Here is a 22,384-nt window from a genome sequence, read left to right as displayed (position 1 = left end):
CCCACCCCCTGCGCAGATAATATATATTCTGCTTCCTAGGGCCTTGGGCCTTTCAGAATGCGAAGAGCCAAAGAGCACTGGGGTTTAGTGAAAAGAGCACTAGATTTGAATTAGAATCTAGGCCTACCGCCCTTTAATTCTAGATGACTCACTTTCCCCTGTGTGAATGAGAATGGTTTACTTCAAAGAGGTAAAAAGATAAGTAATAATAAACTAAAAATAGTGCACAGCCCTTTTTGTTGCCAAGGTGACATAATTGATGAGTGGAATTACTTACTACAAAGCATGTTAGAAAGGGATGCCAATTAGAATCTGTGTTTCTGTATAATGGACTCAGCAATGAGAGAAAAGATGCCCCTGTAAAATATTAAGAAACTATATCTTAAAAAATAAAACAGCAAAAGCAATCTGAGGATTGTTTGGGAAGGTTGGGGGTTTAGAGGTTTGAGGTTGGTTTGTTTGTTTTTCTTTTATAGCTTTGGGTGTTTTGTTTTGTTTTATCCTAAAGATGTTAATGGAATCAGTAACACCTTGTCTGATGCTAAAAGCAGAAAGAGAGATTTATAGGAAATTAAATGTCTTCTGGGTATGTCCAAGAGGCACCCATGGCCCCAAACAAAATGACACATCATCCTCACCTCAGGGAGCCCCCCCACCCCAGTTCCCTGCATCCCTGAACCATTTGTAATAGATATTCAGGAATCCCCGAGGCATTTACCATATGCTGCATCCCCCGCAGGTTGAGTTTTTGCAGAATGAGTCAGCAGTACCTGAGTTGAGATATGACTGAGGGAATTTAGAGAAGACAATACCTGTGAAAAGTTGACAAGCTCCCATTTGAGACTGATAGCCATCTTTGAGTCCTTAACGCAATCCCCCCTCTGAATCCCATACAATGCAATAGGTTTAAAATGTTTATCATAGGGCTTCCCTGGTGGCGCAGTGGTTGAGAGTCCGCCTGCTGATGCAGGGGACGCGGGTTCGTGCCCCGGTCCGGGAGGATCCCACATGCCGCGGAGCGGCTGGGCCCGTGACCCATGGCCGCTGGGCCTGCGCGTCCGGAGCCTGTGCTCCGCAACGGGAGAGGCCACAACCGTGAGAGGCCCGCGTACCACAAAAAAAAAAAAAAAAAAATCATAAAATGTTTATCATAGAAAGGGTTTTGCTGTTGGCAATAAATTTTCTCAAGTTGACTTTGGAAGCTCACAGTGTTAGTAGCAAATATTTCTCTCTTCTCTCCATTTCCTGCCCTTCTTGGTTTTTCAACTTTGAATTCCTCATTTCTTTAATCTCTGTTGAGGAAGTCTCTAGAGGGTGCTGAGGGTGCTTGTTGGAAAATACAAAGATGATAAGGCTGGTCAAGGCTGATTTGCAAGCGAGCAGTTAGGAGACAAACCTGCTAGGAGCATGCACCAATCAGTGGTCTAGCTATAGAGGGGCAAGTTTGGGTTACCAAATCTATCACCAACATTGATTAAGGATAATTGTCACACCATCTTTCTGGCATTCCATTTCCCTGAGAGGAATCTTTTAGAACTTTATGTATTTAAAAACAAACAAAACAAAACCAGGTTCCACCACTGGTATTAGAGGTAAAGTGGCACCAGTGAATGATCCCAAGGGTACACCATAGAAGCTGTGGTCTACCCTGATGGAATAAAAGAAAAGGGGATAATGCTACAATTTGGTTCTTGGGCTTTTCCTTTTATCTAAAAGCATCGTTAACGTCATCACCCCTGGCTTTTATCCACCTCCGGCACCAATCACCTTCCCCAAATCAATGCCTGTAGAAACAGCTGCCACAGCCTCTCGTCCTCATTTGCATAGCCTTGTCTGAAGAGCAGACTGCTCAATACTGAGGGATCCGGTTTCTCATCAAGAAAATTGCATTTCAAATGAATATCTTATGTGTTTATAGGGAAGTTACTAATGTAGTATAATGAGATGCCTGTCCTCCCCCTCCTTTCTGGGTAAGCGATTTTATACTTTCCCAAAACCTAAAATTAATGATTGCAGTGTAGCAGATAGTACTGTTACAGTGGTTAGGGAAGCTTTCCCAAAAGCAATCTAGAATGATATTTCATTCATTTATTCATTTAATAACTATTTATTGAATGCCTCCTATGTATAAAGTATAAAGCCTACCCTCAAGGAAGCTGGTGGAAATTTTTAAATTATAGATACACAGAGAGATATACATATATATTCACATTCATACACAGTCTAATAAAATGAAACATGGAAAGTTATAAGAACCATAAGAGATAAAATGCAGTGGGCACTCAAAGGGAGAAGATACTTCAGAAAAGGGCTTAATTGAGGAGGTAACATTTGACCTGGCTTCTAAAGGGTAGCTAATTATTATATCTTTACAAAGTGTGTAAATGTGTATGTGTTTATGAAATCTGGGTCAAGTTTAAATGTATGAGATTGCAGGGGAAGATGCTCTATGCAGAGGGTACAGCAAGATCAAAGTCAGAAAGGCTGAGCTCTGTACAGAGAATAGCAATGGTTTAGTTTGTCTGGACTGTCAAGTGCATGAGAAGAACAATTTGCAAAGATCGGAAAAGTGGGTGGGAATCACCTCACGCCGGACCTGGAATTCTTGGCAATGAAAATTTGTACCATGTTCTGCAAGCGTTTGGGGAACTGCCGAAGGTTTTAGAATGAGGGTATAGTATAATTAGAGCTAAGGTTAGCACTCGAAAAATAATAATGCAGTGCCTGCTACTGCTGTTATACAAAATAATGTGTGAAGTGGCTGGAACAAGCACCTGATGCACGGTAAATCATGGAAGCAGGTATATTGTGGTGATTTAGAACATGGACTGGTGCCAGGAGGCCTGGGTTCAAAAGCCAGCTTGCCACTTAATAGCTGTGTGATCTTGTACAGATTTCTTAACCTCTCTATGCTGCTGTTTCCCCATTATAGAATAGGATTAATGATAACACCTATTTTATAAATTGATATGAGTCACATGAGCTAATACATATAAAGTGCATAGAACAGTGCTCAGTTTTTAATAAAGTACTCGATACATGTTAGCTGATATTATTATCATTTTTTATTCATGAAGGAGATGGAATTTGAGTGAGCCTTTAAAAAATAGATATGATGTAGACATGTAGAAAGGTGACTTTCAGGCACAAGGAAGTGCATGACAAAAAGGAAGTGCAAGGTAAGTGGGGTGAACCATGGACAATTCAGTTTGCCTACAGAATAACGTAGGTTAAGGAGTTATTAGAAAATAAGATTCAAAAGGTAGGCTGGAATCATATCATGAAGGACTTTGAATCATAAGCTAAGAATTTTAAGCATCATCTAAAGACAATGGAGAGATATTGAACGTTTTTGAGTAAGGAAGTGACTTGATCAAAACCTTCCCTAAGGAAAATTAATCTGATGGCGGTGTGTGGGGGGGTGTTGGATTAGAGAGGTAAGAGACTTGAGGCAGAGAAATTAATTAGGAAGCTATTGGTGTAATCCACAAGGAGGTCATAAGTGCTAGATTAGAGTACTGCCATGAGAGCATGAGAGTGGAAAGGACGGAATAGGAGAGGGATTGGTGCAAGTCTGGTAACTGAAGAGGAGCAGGGAAAGGGAGGAATCACAAAGGGCCTCAGAGTTTTGAACACAGATTACTGAAAGGATGGGGTATTGTTAGAGACAAGGAATTGAAGAAGAGGTAAGATGATAGGTTCAGCACAGTCAAAATGGAGCTTTAAATCACAGATGACTGTAGAAATTGACAAGCTGATCCTAAAATTTATACAGAAATTCAATCCGGAATAACCAAAAAAAATCTTGAAAAGGAAGAACAAGGTTGGAGCACTTCCCAGCTTTAAAACTTACTACAAAGCTACTGTAATCAAGACAGTGTGGTGCTGGCAATGAGGCTAGACATATAGAGCAATGGAATAAAGTTCAGAGTCCAGAAATGTGAACAGTTAATTCATTTTACTCAAAGAGTGCCAAGACAATTCAATGGGGAAAGAATAGTCTTTTCAACAAATGGTGCTGGGACAACTGGATCTCATGCAAAAAAAAGTGGTTTTGGACCCATACCTCATACCATATACAAAAGTTAAGTCCATATAGCCTAAACGGTCTAAATGTAAGAGCTTAAACTATAAAACACTTAAAAGAAAACATAGATGTAAACGTTCATGACCTTGAATTAGATATTGCTCTCTTAGACATGACACCAAAAGCACAAGCAGCAGAATAAATATAGATAAATTGGACTGCATCAAAATTTAAAACTTTTGTGCTTCAAATGACACTATCAAGAAAGTGAAAGACAACCCATAGAATGGGAGAAAATTTTTGCAAGTCATGTATCTGATAAGGGACTTGTATTTATAATATATCAACACTTACGAATCAATATTAAAAAGAAAAATGGCTCATTTTAAAAATGGGCATAGACCTTGCTCTAAAGATATACAAATGGCCAAAAAGCACATGAAAAGATACTCAACATCATTAATCATCAGTGAAATGCAAATCAAAACCACAATGAGATACCACTTTATACCCACTAGGATGGATATCATAATTTTAAAAAAAACAGAAAATAATAAGTGTTGGTGAAGATGTGGAAGAAGAATTGGAACTCTCATCTGTTACACATTGCTGGGGGGAATGTAAAATGGTGCAGCCATTGGAAAACGGTCAGGCAGTTCCCTCAAAAGGTTAAACACAGGGCTTCCCTGGTGGCACAGTGGTTGAGAGTCCGCCTGCCGATGCATGGGACACAGGTTCGTGCCCCGGTCCGGGAAGATCCCACATGCCACGAAGCGGCTAGGCCCGTGAGCCATGGCCACTGAGCCTGCGCATCCGGAGCCTGTGCTCAGCAACAGGAGAGGCCACAACAGTGAGAGGCCTGCATACTGCAAAAAAAAAAAAAAAAAGGTTAAACAGAGAGTTACCATATGACCCAGCAATTCTACTCCTAGGTATATTAGAAAAATGAAAACATGTCCACAGCAGCATTTCTCATATTAGCCAAAAATTATAGAAATAACCCAAATGTCTATCAACAGATGAATGGAGAATAGATAAAGAAAATGTGGTATATACAAACAATGGAGTATTATTTGGCCATAAAAAGGAATGAGGTAGTAATACATGGATGAACCTTGAAAACATTATGCTAAATGAAATGAAAGAAGCCAGTCACAAAAGACCACATATTATATAATTCCATTTATATGAAAGGTCAAAATTAGACAAATCCATAGAGACAGAAAGTAGGTTAGTGGTTGCCAGGGGCTGGAGGTCGAAGAGTGGTGGGAATAGGTAGTAACTGCTATTGGGTACAGTGTTTCTTTTGGGGATGATGAAAATGTTCTAGGGAATTCCCTGGTTGTCCAGTGGTCAGGACTCCGTGCTCTCACTGCCGAGGACCCAGGTTCAATCCCTGGTTGGGGAACTAAGATCCCACAAACCACGTGATGCAGTAAAAAAAAAAAGTTCTAAAATTCATTGTGGTGATGGTTGCACAACTCTGTGAGTATACTAAAAGCTGTTGAGTTGTACACTTTAAATGGGGGGATTGTATGGTATGTGAATATTGATAAAGTTGTTTTTTAAAAAAATATTTTAAAAAAAGATTTTTTAATGGAGCCGTAGCCATTGATGATGACCAGCTGCAGATTTTTGAGTAGTATCCACCATCAATTACTTCTGAGAAATTGATAAAGATAACAGAGAAAAAGCTTTTGGATATCATGACACAGAGGTCTCTCTCCCTTCAAGAAAGCAGTTTCAGGAGAGCAGTGAGATCAAAAACTGGATTACAAGAAGTATGTAGAGGTGGCCAATAAGTAGACAAATTTGGCAGTGTTGAAAAGGGGATGAAGAGATGGACAACTTGTAACCTAAAGGAACTGAATCAGTAGGAAGACAGAGACTAAAGATGTAAGAAAGAGCTCATTGCTGATACATGGCCCTTAGAGCAACAGGAAAGAGAATCTAGTGCCCAGCTGGTGAAATTAGCCTCAAGGAAGAGAAGGAATACGAGGGAAGACATTTTCAGGTAAAGAAAAGAGGTAAAAGAAGGCATTTATTAGACATAGCTTCAACCAGCTCACTCAAGCATGAGGCAGAAAAAGTTTGATCTTGAAAGATACACCTCAAACTGTTTCTCATTGTTGACTGAGCTGATTGAAACTATGTGTAATGAATCAGGAGTTACCTCTAGAGAGGGAGTAGAGATGGCGAAAAGGAGTGTTTTTTTCCCTTTTATTTGATAGACTTTTATGTTTGATTTTTTAGCATGAAGAATGTATTCATTATATTTGTATTTTTAAAAAATCAGACTAGATGCTGCAAGAAATGTAGTTGTTTACCAATTGGAGGTGAAGCAAAGGAACTGCCAAATTACACTGTGTACAAAATACCCTACCTTTTTCAAAGCTTCTAATTACCCTTTTCTCTACCCGTCTGAAGCCCTCTTCATCAGAACTCCCTGAGGACTCATTTTCCCTTCCTGGTTATCATTAAAACAACTCTCCCAGAAACACCTGCCTTCCTTTATCCTTTCCTCCCTCCCAGTACCACATATTCATGACTGTCATATGTATATGCTTTTCTTGTGTGTCAGTGTGTATTGCCCTATCAATTCTACCATAGGAATATCTCCCAAATCCATCTCTTCCTCCCGACCCTTGCTGCCACTGGCCTGGATGGTTGCAAAAAACTTCTTGATGGGCTTCCCTGGTGGCGCAGTGGTTGAGAGTCTGCCTGCCGATGCAGAGGACACGGGTTCATGCCCCTGTCCGGGAAGATCCCACATGCCGTGGAGCGGCTAGGCCCGTGAGCCATGGCCGCTGAGCCTGCGCGTCCGGAGCCTGTGCTCCGCAACGGGAGAGGCCACAACAGTGAGAGGCCCGTGTACTGCAAAAAAAAAGAAAAAAAAAAAACCTCTTGATAACCTTCACTGTATCCTACGCTGTAATCAGAGGATCTTTTCAAAATGTAAATTTAATCATGCCTTGTGCATGTGGTGCACACGCACGTGCACACAGATGTTTGAGACATTTCATACCCTTTAATGAATTCTTTTCTATTGAAGTATAGTTGATTTACAATGTTGTGTTAGTTTCTGATGTACAGCAAAGTGATTTATATATTCTTTTTCATATTCTTTTCCATTGTGGTTTATTACAGGATATTGAATATAGTTCCCTGTGCTATACAGTAGGACCTTGCTATTTATCTGTTTTATATATAGTAGTTTGTATCTGCTAATCCCAAACTCCTAATTTATCCTTCCCCAACTCCCTTTCCCTTTTGGTAATTGTAAGTTTTCTATGTCTGTGAGTCTATTACTGTTTTGTAAATAAATTCATTTGTGTCATATTTTAGATTCCACATATAACTTATATTATATGATATTTGCCTTTCTCTGTCTGACTTAGTATGATAATCTCTAGGTCCATCCATGTTGCTGCAAATGGCATGATTTCATTCTTTCTTATGGCTGAGTAGTATTCCAGTTATATATATATGTATATATATATATACACATACATGCACACACACACACACACATACATACATACATACCATGTCTTCTTTACAATTCATCTGTCAGTGGACATTAAGGTTGTTTCCGTGTCTTGGCTGTGAACACTGGGAATGCATGTATCTTTTCAAATTAGAGTTTTCTCTGTATATATGCCCAGGAGTGGGATTGCTAGGTCGTATGGTAGCCCTATTTTTAGTTTTTTAAGGAACGTCCATAGTGTTCTCCACAGTGGCTGTACCAGTTTACATTCCCACCAACAGTGTAGGAAGGTTCCCTTTCTTCCACACCCTCTCCAGCATTTGTTATTTGTAGACTTTTTAATGATGGCCATTCTGACCAGTGTGAGGCAGTTTTGATTTGCATTTCTCTAGTAATTAGTGATGTTGAGCATGTTTTCATATGCCTCTTGGCCATCTGTATGTCTTCTTTGGAGAAATGTCTGTTTAGGTCTTCTGCCCATTTTTTGATTGAGTTGTTTGGCTTTTTTGATATTAAACTATATGAGCTGTTTGTATATTTTGGAAATTAAGCCCTTGTCAGTCCATCATTTGCAAATATTTTCTCCCATTCCATAGGTTGTCTTTTCGTTTTGTTTATGGTTTCCTTTGCTGTGTAAAAGCTTATTAAGTTTGATTCCGTCCCATTTGTTTATTTTTGCTTTTATTTCTATTGCCTTGGGAGACTGACCTAAGGAAAACATTGGTATGATTTAGAGACATTTCATAGCCTTTAAGTAAAAGTCCAAACTGCCTGGCCTATCTGGCCCTTTGTGCTCTAACCCACGTTTACTTCACCAGCCTCACTCCCACCACTCCCTGCTCCAAGCCTTCGTGCTCTGGTGTGTGCAGTTCCTTCTGTAAACCTAGTCCCTTACCCATAACCCCCACAACCCTCCCTGCTTCCATTTTCCATACCTTCACCCCCATGTGCCTGTAAACTTCTCCTAATTTTTTATTTTTATTTTTTTTGCGGTACGCGGGTCTCTCACTTTTGTGGCCTCTCCCGTTGCGGAGCACAGGCTCTGAACACGCAGGCTCAGCGGCCATGTCTCACGGGCCTAGCGGCTCCGCGGCATGTGGGATCTTCCCAGACCGGGGCATGAACCCATGTCCCCTGCATTGGCAGGCGGACTCTCAACCACTGCGCCACCAGGGAAGCCCTTTTTTTTTTTTTTTTACTTTTTATTTCAAGATAATCATACATTCACAGAAAGTTGTAATAAAATGTACGGGGAAGTCTCTTCTTCCTACAGCCTCCTCCAATGTTGCCATCTTGTACAATTATAGTATAACATCAAAATCAAGAAGTTGACATTGGTACAATCTATAGAGTTTATTCAGTCTTCACCAGTTAATACATGCAGTCTCTGTGTGTGTGTGTGTGTGTGTGTGTGTGTGTGTGTGTGTGCATAGCTTTGCATAACCACAACCACCAGCACAGTCAAGGTACAGAACTGTACAATCACCACAAGGCTCTCTCATGCTACCCTTTTATAGCCACATTCATCCCTAACCCCTGGCAACTGCTAATCTCTTCTCCATCTCTCTAATTGTTTCACCAATGGTATATAAGTGGAATCATGCAGTACAGATTTTGAGATTGGCCTTATTCACCCAGCATCATTCTCTTGAGATCCATCCAAGTTTTTTGCATGTATCAAGAGTTATTTCTTTTTATTGATTAGCAGTATTCCAATGGTATGGGTGTACTGCAATTTGTTTAACCATTCACTTGTTGAAGTACATCTGAGTTGTTTCCAGTTTGGGTTGTTAAAAATAAAGCTACTATGAACATTCATGTACAAGTTCCTATATGAAAATAAGTCTTAACTTCTCTGGAATAAATGTCCAAGAGTGCAATTTTTAGATTGTATGCCAAGTCCATTTTTAGTTTTGACAGGAACTGCCAAATTATTTTCCAGAGTGTCTATACCATTCTATATTCCCACCCAAAAGGTCTGTGTGATCTAGTTTCTTCACATCCTCACCAGCAATTTATATTTTCACTGTTTTTCATTTTAGCCACTTTGATAGGTGGCTCACTGTACTTCTCATCTTTTAAAACCTGACAAGAGTTACTCTACTTCCTCCTCTGTGCCATCACTGATATTTCATTTATCATTGTGTTTTAATTATTTATCGATATAGTCCGAGTCTTCCCCTCTGTTCTGAGCTACATGAAGATAAGAGCTGTGCCATATTCGTCATTTTTTTTTCCTGCAGCATCTGATACAGTTACATACTGGACACACAGAGGGCACTCAGTAAATGTGTACAAAGTAAGGGAAAGAATGAAAATGGAAAAAACGTTAGTCTTGCTTCCCTCCCCCTCCTCCCCGTTAAGCTGTAAACCTTTCTAAAACAGAAATCACACCTTCCTCTGTGTCTCCCAGCAGCAGCTAATAGGGTGCTCTGTACCTGTAGCTGCTCAATAAATGTTGGCTAACTATTCAGGTGGCTTATCTTCCCTCTGCACCCAGGAGATAAGCACATGAAAGAGAGAATAGGCCTGAGTATTCCTGTATTAAAGATCATATGTCCTAAGTTTTATAATATCTTATAATCTCCACAATCACTGAATATTTGTCTGTGTAGATGAGAAATCAAAACAAAACGGTCTTTTGAGTCAAAGAATGCCTCTGCAACTTAGCACTTTTCAATAGTTTCAATACCCTGGTTACATATGAATTTTGGAGGACAGCATTTCATATCCCTGCATTCCTTTTGCAGTTTCAGAAGGATCTGGAATTTTTCTATTTTTGCTGAACTGGTATAATTTGACATGTTGATTATGAAGGGGTCATTAACCCCAAACATTTTTTATCACTTTTTGACTCTGCATTTTCTCAACTCTGAAGTATGTTAATTTGCACTTGTTTATATGTCTCTGTAAGAGTTACTCAAGCCCTAGAGGACTGGTATATGTTTTGTCTGGGAGCTAGATTGTAAGCCCCTTGAGAGCAGGGACCTTATAACTCCTAGGAATGCATCCTGGACATTGTCAACATTCAATTAATGATAATACTAGAAACTTGCCTAAGGTCATCTGTCACAATAACAACTTCCTTTTCATCTCTAAGACTTCTAACTGTCAGGAAAAGCTCTTAGGTTGATTTGATAACATTGAATGATTCTACCCAAAATTATGCTCATTATTACCCACTACAATTTGTTCTTTAGAGTGCTTTCAGATTTATAATTTTGGATCAGTTATTATGGTTCCCTTCCCTATAATACCCTAGTTACATCCAAGTTTGAGAAGGCTGCATTTCATAACCCAGAAGTCTTTTAGCCTAATACAAAGTAAGCTGATAACATCTATGCTTTCAAAGCGTTTAATTCTCTTCACCAACCCTCATTGATAACTAGGTGGTGAACTCCAAGTATGTTGACAATCTTAACTTATCAGAAATAATCCTTAATTCAGTGTATTGTCCTATTTTCACAGATTATAAAATGGAGTAAATGTATACTAAACCAGTCCTATGGCTGTTGAAGTTAAATTGATATGAATATTTAAAGGAAGTCTGAGTTCTAAAACAGAAAAGCAAATTTGGTCCTTGGTGAGGATGGAGGTAGGGGGAAATTTTTTTGTAAGTCAGGTTTTCTGAGCTACAGTTTACATGCAGTCTGATTTACCCCTTTTTAGATAGAAAGTTGGATGAGTCTGACAAGTTGAATTTTTTCCCTTCACTATTTGCTGATTCAACTATACTTCCCACTACCCTCCACAACCACCCTTAGACCAAACTGCCCTATCTTTTTCTGACATTTTGTCTCCTTTTTCTTTTCCAGTGTACTAAAGGAGGTGTACATAGCCTTTAATCCCAAAGCAGTGGTCTTACAGCTGGGAGCTGATACAATAGCTGGGGATCCCATGTGCTCCTTTAACATGACTCCAGTGGGAATTGGCAAGTGTCTTAAGTACATCCTTCAGTGGCAATTGGCAACGCTCATTTTGGGAGGAGGTGAGTACAAAGGAAGGTCACCAGGAGAATTTGTTGACCTTCCCCCATGTTTTGTCCATTGACACTGAGGAAAACTTGGCTTTCTAAGATTGGATAATACCAACCTGCCCATGGTCCAGAAGCCTGAGTCAATGAACCTGCCACCTTCACAGTTCAGCATAAGGAAGTACTCTGACACACTTCTCCTCCTCAGCCTGGCATGTGCATTGACTCCTTGGCACTCTGAAGTCTAACTTTCCATTCCTGAAGCAAAGGTGCTTTGGTTAAAGGTGACATCAGATCTTATTAAGAATAGAGAATGTTAACCCCAGTGGACTTTGATCCATCTTCTCTCAGTATAGCCTATGAGTCCCAGTTCTAATCATTATCTTTTGGAAACATACCACTAAAATTCTAACCCTACTCACATATAAGTAGTAAACACATGAATTAATTGAATATCTAAGCTGAATTCAAGAACAACTTCTCCCCCACTAAAAAAGCATGGATTTGTTACAATAAAGCAAAATTGAGAGATCTAAAGTGTCTCTTAGGCATTTTTGCCTTCAGAGTGTACTGATGTTTTGTATTACTTAACCATCAGAAAGCTGGGTCTATTCAATAGAAGCATTTACACATTTGTGAAAGGAACCTTTCACAAACCTCAACTACCTTTGAAGCTGCCTTGCTTAGAATCTTCTGTCTATCTGGCACAATCTTTATTCCATTAGATGAATGGACTGGTGTGTTAAAATAACATGGTCAAGCAGATTGAGCTTAAAATGTATGTATTATGGAAGCGCTAATAGTTTGTTGTTTGTCAAAGTGTTGTAAAAACCGAATTAGAGGAGATTGTGGGAAGGCCTTATGAAAATGAGTGAGCATTCAACACAAATACACAAGCCTGGTCCTTGGGCAGCCTCAAACCCTAGAGGGATCGAAATTAAAGGTGCTTACAAGAGACAACCTCTTATGAAAAGCTGGCGAGAAATGTATTAACTTCAACTCAAGGAAAAGATAAAATTGATAGGTGCCACGGACATATTACTTTCCTTGACGGCACTAAAGACAGTGATTATGACACAGGTAGGGCCAGGGGGAAGAAGAAAAGCCCTTTCCTCAATATACATCTGTGTGAATCCGACTTTTGTTTAAGGCTACAACCTTTACTTAACTCTTTGCTTTCTCAGCCCCAAGTCTTGGCTTTTGAATATATAGCTCTTCTTATGTAATATGTGTATTCCTGAAAATACTTGTGCATAAATGGAATTTTTGCAAATCAAATCATACTGTATGTATGCCAGAGAGAGCTTGCTACTTAAAACCTATGGGGACTCTTTTTGAAATCAAATAATCATACCCAATAATTTGATCTGATAAATTCAGATTTTCCATGTCAGGAGTGTTTAAAGTAATACCTGTACTATTTCACTTCAATTCTCAACCCCCAGTAACACATAGACAATTGGCAGAGATGGCCACGTGCCCAAACTTCAGTGGATCCCATTGAGGCCAAAAAGACACATTGCAGAAGCCCCAGCATCCCTGACCTTTCAAGGAATAGAAAGGCTTAAGAAAAGGGCACCATATGTCTCAATCTATACATGTTATTCCAGTGTAATTATTAATAGTGTCCCTTTTTTACTCTTAAAAGTGTACCATTGTGGATGATAAATGATATGGTCACCCTACCTAAAATAGACCAGATTCTATTTCCCTCAGGCTGCACTGAGGTTAGGAAATCTTTCCATTTTATCCTTACACTCTTGGAATTTAGTTAAAAGCCAAATGTTCTAGTGCTTGCATGGCAGAACACATCTATTCAGCACAAAAATATGCTGATTATTAGCCAGTATAATATGGCTGCTGGGTGACTGTGACAGGACCTGACGAGGTGAGTCAGAGCGTCAATCAGCAGTCCTTTTCTCATCTCATTCTCTTTGATCTCTGCCACTAGGCCTGTATTTTGTGGAGAAAAGGAATGCTGAAATGAAAAGAAAGAAGTCTGTTTCTGTCAGCATTTTCCTTTTCTCTTTCCTGGAGGTTTTCAGGGCTATATCTGCCAACAGCTTTAATATACAAGTTACATCCAGCAGTCATTTTATAGAATTGTTACAAAATTCATCACAGAAACCTTCACTTTGAGTAGGTCACCTCAAAAGATCTGGGTTCCAGGGATCTCAATCTTACCAATGACTCTTGGTGGAATTGAGGACTTTGGAGTCCTCGGGTGCATATTTGTTCGGAGATGAGGGCCTTTTTAATCTTTGTAGGCCTTGGACTTCCCAGTTCCACATTGTGCATGGTCTGACTCGTTCACTAAAGACTGCCTACTAAGTAGTTCAAAAATATCATAAAGGGATGTTTAGGTGAAATTCTGCAAGTTAGAATTATCTTTCTAGCCCTTTTGTTAAAACATTTTTCTCTCCTTCCTTACCCCCCTTCCCTCTCCTGCTGTTCTGTGACTATTCTTTCCTAACTTCACAATTCTTGATGGAGACAGGAGGCTATAACCTTGCCAACACGGCTCGATGCTGGACATACTTGACCGGGGTCATCCTAGGGAAAACACTATCCTCTGAGATCCCAGATCATGAGGTAAGTAAGGCTCTGACAAGTCCTCTCTTCTTTAAGGGGAAGAGCTGAGTCATTCCACCTAATCAAAATCACGTCCTCACCACTCAATACCGTTTTGTTGAGAGACACTCCAATAACAATAACACACTGTCTTGGCAGAATAGTGGACTCTTGTTCCAAAATATCCAAGACCTTCTGCCTTTTTTTACAAGAGATCTCAAAGGCCAACCAACTTTAATTTCTCAATTAATTACAGAGACTGTGGGAAGGGGTCACCTGTTCACACAAAGAACTCTTTGGGATATGTGCATATTTTCATCCCCTAGACTCAAAAAAGAAGGGGCAATTTTTTTTTAATGTAGAAGCTGGGTTCTCCTCTATCTTTAAAAAGTCCTATTGGTGGTATGTCAAACCTCTGTTCTTTGGTGGTAGTCCTGGTCTCTCAATTTTCTTTGGCTGATGTAAAATTTAAAAAACACACAATCACCACCAAGACAGGTCTGGTATTTTTCCAGCGATTAGTGGTGCACAAAAGTTGGGGCAGGACCATCCAAAATGTGAAACATGTCATTTGAACCTTTGCCATTTTCTTTAGTCATATGAGATGGGCTTTATGTTTTCCAAGGCATAGATGTCTGTCCTAGTTTTCTCAAAACAGGTGTCATAGAAAGCTCTCTGAGAGCTGTGAGTGTGCTGATGATCCCCTTTATCTGAAGGTGTACCCCTTCTCTTCCCACCCACCCTGACACGTGGTGGGAAGCATGTTATCATAGATCAGGATGTGTCCTGCAGGCTTTAGACTGTGACTTATAATAATGAATCAGTGGCTGCAGCCCCACCTTCTCAAGCCATCTCCCAAGGAGTCGAGATGGTACTTGGGTTATAACATTTTGATTCCTGCTCGATGCAGAAGCTGTACACTTGGAAGCATTATGCTTTTACAAGTTACTATTATTTTTTAAAAACTAGAAACAAACTAATCTTCCAATTTTCTTCTAACCACAGGTGAGGTATAATATGTATCTCAGAAAAACCACTCTATGTGTCTAGAATACAAATAGAAGGCACTCTATAATTTCAGACAATTTGCTGGTGTCAAGGTTAATAGAAATCTCTTTTCTTGACTTGACTTACCTTTATTCAGTATTTGGAAGCTTTATGAAATATAAAGGTAAGCGAACAAATTACATTTGTGAACAAATATAATCGCTGTTATTGCCGTGGGAATATCTCAGATTGCATTGCAATTTAAAGCGCTGAGACTTTGAAAACTGATCAAGTTATGTCAAAAAGTAGTTTTAAGATGTAGAAGCCTGAATTGAGAATGAGTGTTCTGTTCCTAGGAAACAATGCAAATCTATAGATTCATCTATCTTAAAAGGTTGATAAAATTTTAATAAAGGTGAATACTGCCTCTGGTACCTGGAGATGCCTGGCTGGTTGTGGACTTGGCCTTCTAGATAGACATGTCCTGTCTTTATACTGATATAGCCTGCTAGATTAAATGAGATATAATGTACGTCAGGTGCCTAACACACAGTTCTTGGCACACAACAGGCATTTTTGAAATGCAAGTTTTCTCCTTCCCCTTTGTATGCACCTAACAACTTCTGATACCCAGACATTTATGACTTTGTCATTCATAAATTTGTCCAAACTCTTTCGAATCCCTTCTGTCATATCCTTCTGGTATAAGAGATGTGAGTCATCCAAGAGGGAACAAAGAAGAAAATTGAAATGACAGTCTTCCAGGTACAATAAGATAACATTTTAATGAAAATTGCCAAAAATAGCCCACACAGTGTAAAGGCATATGTAAGTTTTGTGCCACAATACACAGTTGCACACAAATATCCTTGCAGTTCTCTGTAATCAGATCAACAAATGGTGGCTCAAAAAATATTTACTGAGCGCCCGTTGTGTGCCAGGCACTATACTAGGTGTCTTGGAAGATACAAAGACACTAAGACATCATCCCCTACCTCAAACAGCCTGGGATAAAGGGGGGTATGAGTGCTGAGGAGATATGTAGATACATAAATAAATATATTACACAGCAGAATAAGAGCCACAAGACTATAGGAACAATGGCTATGGATATGTGCCTCAAATATAAAGGGGATATAAAGGAGTGCACAAAATACCCTGCCCTCCATAAGCTGAAAATGTAATTGAGAAATCTAATCGGTGAAAAGGTCAGGACAGTGCAGCAGGCAGCCACAGTCTGCTGGCTAACCCCCTCACTGTCTTCCCTCTCAGTCTCGGCTTTTGTTCCTCTGTCTCCTAGGATAATAATCCTCCTCCTCCAGATGCCCTTTCCCCATCTCTCTATGATCTTCCTCAGTCCAGCTTAAAGCCCTATGCCTTTAAAAATCCCTTACCTAAATATACCAAGGCCCTTTGAGCTCTTCCTTCACGTTCATTTGTTCTTTTCATTCCTTTACCAAATATTCATTGGGCCCATACTGCTTGCCAGGCCCTATTCAGACCTGATACAGGGATACAAAGATTAACAAGATAAGCCCAGTGCTCTAAAAAATCTCATCATCTAGTAGAGGGGACAGAACAATGTGCTCAACCCAGGACAGATGAGGAGCGTAGAGGAAATGTTTCACCAAGACTTTAAATTGAATATTGGAGGTTGACTGGGAGTTTGCCAGGTGAAGAAGATGGAAAGGCATTCTGGGCAGAAGGAATAGAAATTGGAAAGGACCTGGTGCCTCGTGTGACCAGGGAGAAGTTTGATATAGTGGAACACAGTGTTTATGAGAGAGAGAGAAGGATTAAGGCTTGAATGGAAATTGGAGCCAGATTATGAAGAGCCTTGAATGATGCACTAAAGAGCTTGCACTTTCTTCTGTGAAAACAGATGAGCTTTGGTCTTTAGAAAGCTCACTTGATAGAGCATGGAAGTTACATTGCAAAAGGGAGAGAGCTGAGAAAGTCAAACCTGTTAAGAGGTTCAAGGACACTCCTATCATGCTCAAGTCTGTACCACTCCTTTGGTCATCTGTGGTTTCGGTTGTCTGCATTCCCCTTTAGTGCTCATCAGAGTGTTAACACCCACCAAGTTGGTGTTCATTCATTGAATGAACAATTGAATCAATGAGTGTTTGAATAATAAGTGTCTCAACATTCATACTGGAAAACTTATGTTTTTAAGATGGAAGAATTGGAAGCATAATCTAGCCTTTTTCTGGAAACTATTTAACCCCAGTAGCAACTACCCATTCTTTGCAAGAAGTACCAGCTATCCCAGTAGGAAATAGATGTATCCATGGGAAAACACTAGATCACCAATGAAAGGAAGAGAGTTGGGAAGGCAAGTATTGGAAGTGATTAGTGGTGAAATTTCAGGCATAACCCTCATGAGATACAAAACCAATCATGCCCTAAAGCCATTGATCAAGGAGTTAGTTCCAGCCCAGGAATTGGGGAGCCAGGTTGGCCAGCCAGGCATGGAATAAGGAGGCAATCCCACTTGAAGAAGAGTTGGGCCCAGCGGGGAAGGTGAGAGGAATGGACCCTGCCCATATGACTGGCCCAAGTATCTCTACCATAGGGAAAGCCCAAAGGTGACATGGGGTCCCATAAAAAGACCAGTATGTGGCTAATTTAGCAAATCACCCACTGCATGTAATAAGGCTTATGGACTATTATATAAGAATGTTGTGTAATCCAGTAATACTATTTGGATCCTATGATCTAGGATAGAGTAAGACAGTTACGTTATAGACAGTTATATTCATTTATACGTATATGTATACAGATATATCAGGTATGTGTACATACCTGAATCATAAAGTAGATCTTTAAACAAAATTTAGTGAACAAAAAATATTTATTTAAATAGACTCCTTTTGATGGACTGGTTAGACAAGTTATGCCTCATCCATATGAGGGAATGTATATAGCCATTGAAAAGAATTAAGCTGATTTATATACAAGTGTATGTTACTAATGTAAAACAGTCTCGCATTGCAGTCTATAGGTTTCAGTGAATTCATAGATTGATTTGAGGCAAAATAATATCTTAATATTTACTCTTTCAGTACATGAATTTGCTATCTCTTTCCATTTACTTAAGTCTTTAATTTCAAATTTTAATTTATACTTTTCAGTGAACAGGTCTTGCACAAATTTTGTTAAATTTATCCCTAAATATTTCATGACTTTGATGTTGTTATAAATGGTATTTTTAATTTCAATTTCTAACTGTTTGTTGCTAGAATATAGAAATACAAGTACAATTGATTTTTTTATATTTATCTTGAATAATGTAACATTGCTAAACATTAGCTCTAGTAACTTTTTTGTAGATTCTTTAGCATGTTCCATGTATACCAACATGTCATCTGTGAATAAAGAGACTTTTACTTATTCCTTTACAATCTTCATGCCTTTTATTTCTTTTTCTTGCTTTATTACACTGGTTGGGACCTCCAATGCAATGTTGAATAGAAGTGGTGAGAATGAACATCTTTGTCTTGTTCCTGATCAGTGGGGGAAAGCACTTAATCTTTCACTATGAAGTATGAAGTTAGTGGCAGGGATTTTTTTTAATATCCTTTATTAGGTTGAGGAAGTTCCTTTCTATTCCTAATTTACTGAGAATTTTCCTCACAAATGAGTGTTGAATTTTGTCAAATGCTTTTTCTTCATCTATTGAAATGGTCATATGGTGTCCTCTTATTCTGTTAATACAGTAAATTGCATTCACTGTTGCTTTTTTTATGTTAAACTAACCTAGCAGTCCTGAGATAAACCCTACTTTGTCATGGTATATTACCCTTTTTATATATTGCTGGATTCAGTTTGTTGAAATTTTGTCAAGGATTTTTGTGTCTATGTTAATGAGGGACATTGACCTTTTTTTTTCTTTTCTTTTCTTTTCTTGTAATATCTTTGTCTGGTTTTGATATCAGGGCTATGCTGCTCTTATAAAATGACTTGAGCAGTATCCCCAAGTCTGCTGTTTTCTGAAAGAGTTTATGTAAAATTGATACTGTGTCTTACTTAAATGTTTGATAGAATTTGTTAGTGAAAATATTTGAGCCTGGAGTTTTGTTTGTGGGAAGGTTTTTAATTATGAATTCTATTTCTTTAATAGTTACATGGCAAGTCAGACTTTCTATTTCTTCTTGCTTCCATGTTGATAATTTGTCTTCAAGGAATTTGCTTATTCACTCATAATTTTCCCTTATTGTTCTTTTAAAGTCTATAGGTCTATAGGACTATAGTGATGTCCCCTCTTTAATTCCTAGTATTGCTAATTTCTTCCCTTTTTTCTTGATCATTTTAGCTTATGGTTTAACAGATTTAGTGAACTGTATTTTTTTCAGAGAACTAGCTTTTAGTTTCATTGACTTTATTTTTCTCTTTTCTATTTCATTATTTCTGCTCATATCTTTGTTGTCCTTCCTTCTACTTATTTTGCATTGATTTTTAGTTCTTTTTCTAGTTTCTTATGGTAGAAACTTAGTTCATTGATTTCAAGCCTTTCTTCTTTTTTAATATAAGTATTTTATGCTGCAAATTTGCATCTAAACACTGCTTTAGCTGCATCCCACAAATTTTGATATTCTCTTCATTTCCATTTGGTTCAAAATAGTTTCTAATTTTCTTCTTTGACTGATGTGTTATTTATAAGTGTGGGTTTTTAAAAATTTATTTCCAAATATTTGAGGACTTTCCAGATATTTTTCTATTTATATTAACTTTCATTTTGTTGTGCTCAGAGAACATACTTTGCATGATTTCAGTCCTTTTATATTTATTGCAATTTGTTTTATGGTCCAGCATATGATCTATCTTGGTGAATGTGTCATGCAATTTGTAAAGAATGTGTATTTTGCTGCTGCTGGATAGCATTTTCTATCATTATCAGTTAGGTCAGGTTGGTTGAGAGTGTTATGTCATCTATATCCCTACTGATATTTTGTCTGCTTGTTCTGCCAGTTACTGAGAGAGTTGAAATCTCAACCATGATTTTGGATTTGGCTATTTTTCCTTTTAGTTGTGTCTGTTTTGGCTTTATGTATTTTTGAGGCTTTGTTATTAGATGTATACACACTTAGGGTTGTTATATCTTCTTGATGAATTGACCCCTTTATTATTAAGAAATATCCATCTTTATTTCTGGTAATATTCCTTGATCTAAAGTCTACATTGTCTGATTTTATTATTGTTGTACATGCTTCATTATGATTATTATTTGTATGATATATCTTTTTCTGTCCTTTTACTTTTAAGCTATTTATGTCTTCATATTTACAATGGATTTCTTGTAGACGGCATAAAGTTGGGTCGTGATTTTCTTGTCCAGCCTGACAATCTCTGCCTTTTAGTTGGCATGCCCAGACCACTTATCTTTAAATTAATTATTTATACCTTCAGGTTTAAGTCCATCTTCCTATTTGTCTTCTATTTGTCCCCTCTGTTGTTTATTTCTTATTTTCTATTTTCCTGCCTTCTTTTGAATTAAATGAATTTTTTAAGGATTCCATTTATTTTCTGTATTTGCTTATTAGCTATAACTCTGTTTTAAATTTTTGTGGTTGCTCTGGGGTTTACAGTATGCATTTTCAACTTATCATAGTCTACCTTCAAATAGTATTACACTACTTCATGTGTAATATAGCACCCTTGTGACAGTATTCTTCCATTTTTCCCTTTTACTTCCATGTGCTATTGTAGTCATATATTTTACTTTTGCGTATGTTATAAACCCCATGATACATTGTTATTATCTTTTAAACTGTCAGTTATATATTTAAAATTTTTTTAATGTTTATTAATTCATTTAAAATAAGACTAATATTGCTTGTGCATGTTAGCACAAATAACATGTTGTAATTTTTTTTAAAAACTGTATTTTCCAAGACAAAAAGAAATCTCATGAGAAGAATGGTAATGCTATACATTTTTGCACAACTCTATAACATCTGGCTTAATAGATGACAGCTGACTTCTCATACCTGCTTCTACATTCAATGTGTTTTGATGTTATTTTTGTTAATGTATATGGAGAAGATCCAACTTCACATAGATCTGTAGATGGAAAAGGGAAGTGTATTTTAATAACTTTTACAGGTCATTATGGATATTCTTCTTTGATACTACACAAAAACTCTACAAATGGTAGTTTCTTAAAGGTTAATGCTGTGTGGAATCTGAAAACGTATCAGTGAACTTTGTATGTACTGTTACATCAAAATTCATTGATCATCTTGTACTCTGAAGGGATATTTGACCCATCTTATTCATATTGCTTAGTTGGAAAATATCGGTTCACTAAGTTATACAAATATTACAAATGTTGAAACACTTTATGCTGTATCAGAAATCACATTAAACTGATACGAATGCTGATTTCATTGGAACAAAGCTTAAGTTTGGGGAAACTGTCAAGCTTATAGTGGCAGAGTGAAGTTTTTCAAAATTCTGATTTTCATTCAAAAACGTGTGAGGGACTTCCCTGGCAGTCCAGTGGTTAAGACTCCACACTTCACTGCAGGGTGCACAGGTTCAATCCCTGGTCGGGGAACTAAGATCCCACATGCTGTGTGGCATGGCCAAAAAAACCAAAGTGTATATTATCATTGGCAAAAAATAGTGTCAGTTATTGATATTTAACCTAAATTGGTAGGCTCACTTCATTTTTGAGAATATATCTGCCAAACATCCGAGTATTTAATCATGGTTTCTCCATTAGTTATTCTTCCTCACAAAAATGATATTCCATGAAAAGTAGCTGTTTAGGTCACAACTTAATCACAGATATGCTTTTCCTCAAGACAACTTCCTATTTTATCACACAGAATATTAAATCCAGGATCAAGATTTGATAATTTTTAGTGCTTCGCCAAAGCCATTCTTCAGTGAAACGGGGTTTTTTCTTTTTACTGTGTGTACACAGCAACAAAGAATACAATAAATGCTGGTATACTTTGGTACTACTCCCTTAATTTATATACCATGGTTCCAGCAGTTTTACCCACCATTGCTTTTGCACATTCATACGAATATAGTTGCTCTGGCATAAACCATATTTTATATTCATATATATATATATCATATATACCATAACCAAAAATATATACCATAAACATATATATGCATAAATATATAATATAAAATATATAAGTTGCTCCAGGATAAATGATGAGATTGAAACAAGTTATTCAGCACTTTCAATATTTTAGTACCACTTGTGATTGTTGCTAACCATTCACATAAAAAAGGTCTTCTTCAAAGATTAGTGCTAATACCATATGACTACAAGCAGAACAGTAAGTCTAGCCACATTTATAGACTTGTCTGTTTT

At 37.9% G+C, this 22,384-nt stretch overlaps 1 protein-coding gene across 1 annotated transcript in view; it reads left to right on the top strand.

Annotated features, from left to right (window-relative positions):
* Positions 1–22,384, top strand: part of HDAC8 (histone deacetylase 8) — a 246,415-nt gene that overhangs the window by 93,966 nt on the left and 130,065 nt on the right. Inside the window, exons 8-9 of the mRNA XM_065900563.1 lie at positions 11,330–11,502; positions 13,985–14,079. Of these exons, the coding sequence (XP_065756635.1) occupies positions 11,330–11,502; positions 13,985–14,079 (268 nt within the window). The remainder of the gene's footprint in view (positions 1–11,329; positions 11,503–13,984; positions 14,080–22,384) is intronic.

Source organism: Phocoena phocoena, chromosome X (genome assembly GCF_963924675.1).
Source record: "Phocoena phocoena chromosome X, mPhoPho1.1, whole genome shotgun sequence".
Classification (NCBI taxonomy): Eukaryota; Metazoa; Chordata; class Mammalia; order Artiodactyla; family Phocoenidae; genus Phocoena; species Phocoena phocoena.
The sequence above is the reverse complement of the archived record's forward strand: the minus strand, read 5'-3'. Positions and strand labels throughout refer to the sequence as shown.